The sequence below is a fragment of the Taeniopygia guttata genome, chromosome 24 (genome assembly GCF_048771995.1).
Source record: "Taeniopygia guttata chromosome 24, bTaeGut7.mat, whole genome shotgun sequence".
Taxonomy (NCBI): Eukaryota; Metazoa; Chordata; class Aves; order Passeriformes; family Estrildidae; genus Taeniopygia; species Taeniopygia guttata.
This window is the reverse complement of record NC_133049.1, coordinates 1,277,514-1,286,842: the sequence shown is the minus strand read 5'-3', so window position 1 is coordinate 1,286,842 and position 9,329 is coordinate 1,277,514. Positions and strand designations below refer to the sequence as shown.

At 51.0% G+C, this 9,329-nt stretch overlaps 1 protein-coding gene across 1 annotated transcript in view; it reads right to left on the bottom strand.

The window, feature by feature from the left end:
- Nucleotides 1-445: 445 nt before the first annotated feature.
- ETS1 (ETS proto-oncogene 1, transcription factor) overlaps nucleotides 446-9,329 on the bottom strand; it is an 80,702-nt gene continuing 71,818 nt past the window's right edge. Inside the window, 2 exon segments of the mRNA XM_030290856.4 lie at nucleotides 446-5,071; nucleotides 6,054-6,172. Coding sequence (XP_030146716.4) covers nucleotides 4,856-5,071; nucleotides 6,054-6,172 — 335 coding nt within the window. The 3' untranslated portion in view covers nucleotides 446-4,855.

Here is a 9,329-nt window from a genome sequence, read left to right as displayed (position 1 = left end):
ACTTGGAGAGGGTCAAGGTGGATTTCTCCTCCCCATGGGCCACAGCTCAAGGTCTCCAGGAGGACAGCGAATTCCCAGAACATCTTCCCCTTGGTGGCCACGGGATCTGCAGAGGTGGCTGTACCCATTCCCTGAGGTCCTGCTGAGGAAAATGCCCCTCTCAAAGCTCATTTGGACTGGTGAACCAGATACCCCATCCCTCCCAGTGAGGGATGAAAGAGGGTTTGGAAAGCCTGGGATGGGATCCACGATCCCAAAGTGAGAGGGAGCCGTGAGGAGCATCACCCCACCGTGGTGTCAGCCAGGCCCTTCTTCCCCATAAAACCCCAATTTCAATAAGGGGGAAAACAGAGAAATTGCTGGATTTTCTACATTTTTTGTTTTCCCTCTTTCTGCCCCAGATGCAAAGAGAAAAGGCAAGGAATAATCACACGGACACCAAGGGTTAGGAATTATTCTTTTAATTTCACATGGTTTAAAATACGATATGAAATAAGGCTACAGTATATAAAAAACTCTCCAGCAAAATGATGTGCCAGCATCAGCAATTAAAACAAAACCAATCCCCTCCTTCTCTAGGAATTCAGTGGAGGAGGGATTTTTTTATTTTTGAATCCTTAAAAAAAAAAACAAACGGAACCAGACACAACACACGGACACACACACACATCGCTACATCTCTAAGCTACCTCAGCTCAGGTTTTTTTAAAAAAGCACCTGCTTTTTCCTTGTGTTTTTTTTTTTTTTTAAATCTCACTTTTAAACTTTTTTTTCCCACTTTTAAAAAATATAAATTATATGAAAATACACGTTGGAAAATAGTCGAACAGCACAATATAACAATCTCTTTTTTTTTTACTTCTTCTAAGTTTATCAGCTTAAAAAAATGTGTAAAACCAAAATAAAACAAAAAAAGACTTCCTTATTTTTGTTTTTTTTATGTTTGTTTTTGTTTTTTTTTTTTTTACTGAGGCAGTTAATTCCTGGAGATATTCCATTATAACATATATGTATACATAGAATTATCCTTTATTTAAACCTCTTTGGAATGTAGACAACAGCTCCTGGGTGTTACACAGACCCTACCAGGGAGCAGAGCACACCAAGGCATCCCAGTTTTCCAAAGTTCACAAGGAACCAGCAATTGAATCCTAAAAACCTCAGAGAAAACCCCTCCAAAAACTCAAAACTCAGAAAGTGGAGATGTTTCCTGCAGCATCTGGATTGACTGCTGCTTCCTGGGACTGTTTTTTGGAGGAGATACTGCTTTGGGAAGACAGGAGAAAGTGAAATTTTACATTACTCTTTATTTGTTGCCCTGTTTTGTTATTTCTCCCCTTGAATGATCCCATCTGGATCGGGATGGTGGGAGTGTGGGAATGCCATGGATCTCCACTTGGACACACCCCAAATTCCAAGGATTATGGTGATCCCACACATGGAGATGGAGAGGGACCGGCAGCAGGAAAGTGCTTGTGGTTTTTGTCATTATTGGTGTGGGGTTTATCATTATTGGGGTGGTTTTATCATTACTGGGTTTTTTCCCTTTATTTTTGAGTTCCCAAATATCAACTGTCAAGGCCTCCAAAGCTATTTGCAAGCAGGGCTCAGGCTCTGCCAGAGGGGCCAAGGGAACAGCAACCCACATGGAAACAGCAGAGAATGACCAGGACACGGAAAATATCCCAAAATCTCACCCAAAGCACCTGAGACATTCCAAACCAAGGCAAAATGACCCCGTTTCCAGCAGTATCTGCAAGGGGGAGATTCACTCCTGTGTGGAGGAAACAGCACAGGAGGGAGTCCAGCCCTGGCAGATCTCCATCATCCCTCTCAAATCCATCCTTCTGGGCCAGCAGGTGGGAATTAACCAAATTTTCATGGACTTGAAGGAGCTCAGAGGGCTCAGAGGGTTGAGCTCGTCCGGCTCAGCGCAGCCCTCACCAAAGGCCAGCAAAGAAAAGCAGAAGGAAAAAGGAACAAAGCAAAAGAAACAAAGAGAAACCTGCACATTTCCAGTGTATAAACAGCACCCATCTCTGGGATGGCCTCTAGAATGGGAAAAAAAGCAAAGGAAAATAGGAAATGATGGAGCTGATGTGTCTGTGACTGTTCACAGGCTGTGAGCTGGGAGGGCAAAGGGCTGGGAGAAATGATGGGGAAACTCCAGCCAGAGGCTTCTTCCAAAAATCCAGAGCTGCTTCCCATGGCTCACCCTTCCTTACCTTCAACCATCTCCCCAAAATCACTGGGAACACACAAGCTCAGCTTGGAAACCTGGAATAAGCACAGTGAGGAGGGATTTAGCCTGGCAGGGGGCGTGGGGTAGCCAAACCTGCAATTCCTCCTATTGGAGGGAAATTTTGTCCCATTCTTTTCCTTTTTCAGCTGGAGCATCCAAGCAAAGCAGGAGGGGTGTCCTGGGACACGGCCCATGCCGGGGCAGGAGCTGGGATGTCTGGGGGTCCCTTTCTAAGGGTGGAAGGGGAATTGAAGTGACCCATGACAGACAAGCTCAGGGCACTTTGCAGCAACCCTGAACGTCCCAAAAACCCCTCTGATTGCTGTTGGGATGCTCGTTACCAGCTCCTCCCTGTGCACTCTGCGCCCTCACACCTCTCTGGCTCCCTGCCCAGCTGTGGCTCAGGCTGGATCTGTCCCAGAGCCTCACCTCTGGGGGTCGCATCCGTGATATCCCAATTTTCCTTTCCTCCCTCCAGCTTGGCCAGGCTGTCCCCATCCTCCTCCCTGCCTGCCCAAGGAGATGAGCCTGAGTTCCACTTCTCAATGGGCAGCATCCCTTTCCTCCTTTGGGGTTCCCTTCACCTTCTTCCATGCCCTCTTCCCTCCTTTCCCTCCATCCCACCCTTTCCTTCGGACCTCCCTTCCTGGACCCCCTCTGCTTCCACCCCCTTGGCAGGAGCTCCCTCCTGGCCTTCCCATTCCCCTCCAGCTCCACCTTTTATAAGGACACAGCAATTCTGGGGCTGACTTTCCCTAAAATGCCTGGTTTTAGGATACAGAGGTGCTGTGCCCCCCGCTCCAGAGGCAAAGGAGAGCCCAGCACCTCTGGGCATCATTTTGGGGTTGGGCTCCCCCCCAGCTCTGCCTCTGTGAGGGGGGGCTGTGCCTGAATATTCCATGTATTTTACACAGATTCCTGTTCTGTCCATTGGGATCAGGCAGGAATCACTCCACAGCACCTCTGGAAAGGCTCTGACCCCCTGACTCCCAGAGCTGTCCCACAGTGCCTCAGGAATGAACTCTGTGCCCCAAGACACAGACAAAACACACTCAGAGGAGGGATTTTGGTAAAGTACAAAATGCTGCCTTTAAATGCAAACACCCAGGGGGGTGAAAGATTCCCTCGGGAGGCAAATCTGCAGGGATCTGGCTTTGGGGTTGTACTGGGACATGGGAACAACCTCTGACCCTTCAAGTCCCACCGCTGCACCCGAGGGTGGTGGGACCTTGTCCTCAGCCTGCCCAGAGCACCCCGGGGAGCAGAGGAAGAGCAGGAGTGACCCCCCAGGGAAAAGCAGCTGCAGGAGGGGTTGGAGGGAGCAGCTTCCCAGGGCCTGACCCCACAGCCCCGCTGTGCCACCCTGCTCTGTGCCACTCACACCCCGACAGGACTGCTGGCAGCAGCAGCCAAGGGCCAGAAAGAGCCCATTTGCAGGGACAATTTCCTTTCTGCTGTGCCCACACACGGTCATAAGGACAGAGCTGCTTGAAACAGGAAGGAAAAAACATTTCCCTTTGGGTTTTGAACTTTTCCCTGATTTTTCCCCTCAATTAACTTGCATATTTTCCATTTACCACATTGAAAACATGGGAATTTCTCTCCTTTCCCCCTCCCCCCAAAAAAAAAATTCTGTAAGCACCAAAGTGTTCCTTGAGCAAAAGAAGTGATTTGGAAAATGCAAAAAAAGACATTTTCCGTGGGAATTTTGAGAGGATTTGTCCAGCCAGGCATTAAAAAAAAAAGCAGGGATTTCAACCAGCATTATCAGCACAGTGTGTGGGGCTGGAAACAGGAGTGGCACCCCCAGCCAGCATCAACAGGAGCCACTTCGGAGTTCATTTTCCTTCCCATCCCAGTCCCAGCATTCCAATTCTCCAGTGGGGTCTGCATAAACTAATTCCTGTTTTTATCTTTTTCCTCCCTGGGATAAAACTCCCTGCTGGCAGAACAGAAACAAACACACACAATATTGCAATACTGAGACCATCTTAGAGCTTAAGACTATTTAGAAAAAAAAAAAAAATACTGGCACAAAATTTAATAAAATAAAACTTTAAAAAAAAATAAAAAGTTTTGATCCCTAATAGGAAAAATTCTCTTGTAGAAAAGAAGACAACTGACAGAAAGGTGATGGAACACCTTTTCTTGGTTTTTTTCCTATATTGCCCCTCCCCAAAGCAAGAATATTAACCCATTTTGGTTTTCCAAAAGAAAAAAGTTTAAATTTCCTCAAATCCTCAGGAATATTGCCATTCCTGACCTGTCAGTTTGTGTGTGAGCAACCAAAGGGATCCATTCCGTCGCATTTTTTTCTAAAGAGTCAAAGGTGGGGAGGGGATTGTTGGTTTTTTAAGTGAGCTACATTTTCCTGGCTTTCTCAAAACTCAGAATTTTCCCCCAGAAAAACCTGTCTTGGAACTTTCAGGAAAATCAACAAAAAAGCCAAAGTTTTCCTCTTCCTCCCCCCTCTCCCCTGACATCCTCAAAGCCTCGAGTCTGAGCGGCCCTCGGAAAAAAAACGAGCAGAAGAACAGCGAAAATCAACGAGAAAAGAACCACCACAGAAGTCCCTGGGCTCTCCCGGGGGACAGCGCTGTCCCCGCGTCGCTGTCACTCGTCGGCGTCGGGTTTGACGTCGAGCATGGCGTGCAGCTCCTCGGGGGTGTAGCCCAGCAGGCTCTGCAGGTCGCAGACGAAGCGGTACACGTAGCGCTTCCCGGCCGTCTTGTGGATGATGTTCTTGTCGTAGTAGTAGCGCAGCCCGCGGCTCAGCTTCTCGTAGTTCATCTTGGGCTTGTTTTTCCTCTTGCCCCATCGCCGGGCCACCTGCAGGCACAGCAAGGGACAGGGAGGAAAGGTCAGCCTGCCTCGCTGGGCGGGTCTGTGGGGATGTTCCCTTCCCAGCAGGAATTTTCACAGAGTTCCTCATCATTAGGAACTGATGCTTGAGAAAACCAACCTCTGTGCAATGGCAGAGCATGCCATGAGGATTTATCTGGGTAATTTCATGTGGTATCTCAGATATATCCTCATATCCCAAGTCCTTCACCCCTTTCCCAAGGCTCCTCCTCCACCTTCTGCCAGTTCCAAACCGGGTGACACCGACATGCAATGGGCCCAGTGCCAGTCACTTCTGTACTTAGACAAGCTCTAGTCACTCATGGAATTATTTAGGTTGGAAAAGCCCTCTAAGGTCATGGAGTCCAATTTGCCCAGCACTGATCCATGTCCCTAAGTGCCACATCCACAGAGCTTTTAAATCCCTCCAGGGTGGGGACTCTATGGGCAGCTGTGCCAGGAGAAATGGAGGAAATTACCATTTGGAAAGATGGAATTTCCTCCAATGGAAGAAATTTCCATTTCCTCATTTCCATGAAGAAATGTTCCCTAATATCCAACCTGAACCTCCCCTAGTGCAACTTGAGTTCTCTTGTTCTGTCACTGGTACTTGGCAGAAGAGACCAACTCCCACCTTCCCATCAAGGGAGGGGAAAAAGATCCCATCTGTTCCCAAAGCAGGGGACAGTCACCCCTCACCTGTACCCCGCCTATCTGAAGAGCTTTGCCACTGCTCCTCTCCCTAAGGTGTCCCAGCTACTTCCCACCAACTTTGGGCACAAACCCCTTCTTCCAAAGGGTGACTGCATCCCAGTTTTCAGCAAACCTTCAGCTGGACTCTGATTCCTTGGCTCCCCACAACATGCCCATGACTAGAACAAAGTGACTGCCCAAAGGGAGGAGGAGAGGCTTTTCCACACCAATATTTCTGAGGAATTTGGGTTGTGCACTTAATTCCAGGGCACTTTACCTCATCTGGGTCTGAAAGTTTGAATTCCCAGCCATCGCCCGTCCAGCTGATGAAGGACTGACAGGACTTGTCAGTGAGCAGTTCCAGCAGGAATTGCCACAGCTGGATGGGTCCACTGCCTAGAAAGACAAAGGAAACACGGGATATTAATGCCAGGAAAACACAGTTTGTTCTACCACAGCGGGGAAAAAATTCCCATACAAAAGGTGCTCACTGAATCAAATAAAGCCTTCTCCTGTCAAAAAGAGCCACCAGCAGCCACAGGGCAGGAGCTGAGCTAATCCCTACAGGTAACAGAGCTTCCTGTTTGCAGGAAGAGCTGAATATTCATGCCCTGGAATGCTTCATGTGGAGTTACATAAATAGGATTATTTTCCTGGCACACGAACAGGAGGAGTCACTGCCTTGGCACCAGAGCAGTGCCAGTGCCTCGGTGCCAAAGCGCCGCCGGCCACGGCTGAACTCGGGCAGACTCCGCTTCCGACCGTGACTCTTTGCTCGGTGCTGCTGATCCAGATAAGGGGAGCCAGCTACGAGAATTCCTTGGCCTCTTTCCAGGGCGTGTTGCTGCAGGAATGGGCTCTGCAGGCCCATGGGGAGGGCGGGGGCACACAGAGCTCCCCAGCCCAGGATCTCCTCACTGGCACAGCCTCAGCAAACCCACAAGGAACCTCCCCGCGGCTGCTGCTCCCCTGGCCCAGCTGGAGAGGCACGAGGTGATGCAGAGCATCCCACACCATGGGCATTCCACCTCTCCTTCCTCACCTGGTCTCCATCTCCCCTCCAATCACTCACTCTGGCCATCACCAGTTTGTCCCAGTGAGAGCCTGCGGCGGGGTTTGGCCACAGGTGGAGAAGTTTTAAAATATTTATTTCTTCCTTGGGCTTGTGTACCAAACCAAGGTAGAGGAGAAGCCCTGGAGCTAAAATCTCTTTGATGAGCAACTCCCAAAGGTGGCCACACCCCAAGTATTGCCCCAAGTACCCACTTAGCTGTGGGTAAGGTGTTTTGGGAGAGACCCTGCCATGGTTTAAACCCAGCTTGGAATAGATCATTAATAATGACAATAATTACAATGAGACAGCCAGAGGAGAAAGGAAATTATTTATCCCACAGAGAATTGCACAGGCTGGATTAGCTGGGGTAATCCCAGTGCTGACAGCACTGAGCAAAGCTTCAAGCAGGGAGAAAATGAGTTATGGGCTCAGAAAAAGGGATGGAGCCCAGCCTGTTTCCAGCAATGACAATGGATGCTGTCCGAGCTGTGGCTGTGGGATAACCCATGGAGGGAAGGGAGAGCTGCTCCCCTTCTCCACAAGATTTGAAATGACTCAAAAGCTGCTGGGGAGGAGGAAATGAGAGAGCTGGCTCCAGGACACGGGAATGGCCATGTCCCATCCAGCCCTTCCCAAATTGTCTCCCTCCTGTTATCCCTGTGGAACCGCTCCAGGGCTTTGTCAGCGCCAGGCCTGGGGGTTATCACAGCCACAGGCAGGGCAGGGCAGGGAGCTCCTGGCTCATTCTGCTGGAATGGGAAGGGACTCGGCAGGGAAAGGCTGGACTGCTGCTCCTCTGGAGCTTTCCAAGATGTTGACTCCACAACTGCACTCTCCAGTAGGGATGGAGCTGGATTATCCACACCAAAATGAGGCAGGAAATTCAGATGATGCCTTCGCCGCTTGTTGACAGGGAGGAGTGAAAAGCCTGGCCTGAAGTGCCACCACATCTCCAGGCTCAGGCCTATTTATAGCAGTGAACTCTAAATGCAGAGAAAACACCTCAGTGGCTGCCTGAGGTCTTCCACAGGTGAATTCCCAAGGGGATGAGTTCTCTTGGCCCATCTGGCCTTACACTGACTCCCCATACACAGCCAGGAAACATCCAACACCCAAATCGAGTTAACAGAGACACAGCCCAAGTGTCCAAGGCCAGGTCCCTCCCCTCCCATTGATTTCTCTCCTGCCAACTGAAGAATAAGGATTTTTAGTTGATTCCTTCCCCAAAATAAGAGGGATGGAAATTCATCACCTGCCCTCGAAACACCCCTGGGCCATCCTGGCCCTGCAGGGTCTTTGGAGGTTCCAGCCTCGCTAAGCCTGAGCCAAAGGCCAGAGCCACTCCTGTTTGGGTTCCTGGCAGGAAGAGGTGCTGGGAAACCCAGGAATTCTTGCCCTCTCTGCAGCAAGCAAGGTGGGGCTCCTGCCACCGCCCCCAGTGCCACCCTGCTGGGTATTTTGGGATTTCCAAGGAAGTGGTGTCATCTTTGGAACAGGGATTCCCAAGGTCTATTCTGGGCTGCCTGCAGGACACACGTAAAACCCCAAATTCCTCTCTCTGGACAGGCAGCTATGTGAGGAATGTGTTTGTGCAGGGCTCCAGGCATGTCCCAGCTCCTGCACACCCCCTCCCTGCCCGAGGGGGAGGCAGTCGAGCCTGGCAGATGTGGCACGGCTCGAGATGGCAGCGGGGTGGCAGGAGCCAAACCCCGGCACATGCCCAGGCCTGTGCCCCAGGTCTGCACTGCAGGGAGGAGAACAGAGCAGGGAGCAGTGCTGGAGGTCAGGGCATCATCTGCTGCAGCTGTAAGCAGTGCTGGGAGGGGGATCTCCACAAATGAGCCACTCTGCAGCCAGCAAGGAGCAGGGAATATTCCCACAGGATTTCCAGGTGGCTCATGCAGCAATGCCTCCCTTCAATGTCACAGGGTGAGCACGGAGCTCCTGGGCTCGTCCCTGCACCCAAAACCTCCTCATCCACAGGAGCTGGGAGCAGCACCCGTTTTCCATCCCTCGTGCTCCAACCCTTCCCCTCATCCCAGCCAGGGCTGGAAATCCCCATCAGGATGCCAGGCTGGGATCACTCCCTGGGATCCCACGGTTTGGGATCACTCCACACAGCCAGGCTGTCCCAAGGCCATGGGATCTGCTGCCTTGGTTATCCCAAAACAACCACCTGTACCCACAGCCTGGACTGGGATGCAGCTCCAAGTGTGAGATGGAGGGGCACAAGGCAGCTTTTATGGCATTGCTCCTTCCACACACGTCCAGGGGCTTCCCAGAGCAGACCCAGCCCTGGCTGGGGACTGGGGGCAGCCTCTGCTCCACAGAAGACAAGAGGAGGACTCAGAGAGGTGGGGGGGTCCTCCCACCCCACTGTGACCTCCTGCACCCACGGGGCTGCTGAAAATAGCCCCACAATGGGGGCCCTGTCTGGCCTTGGTGGCACTGAACAGGGTCCTTCAGCAGGGACTGTCACACCACAGGAATTCTGCGGCG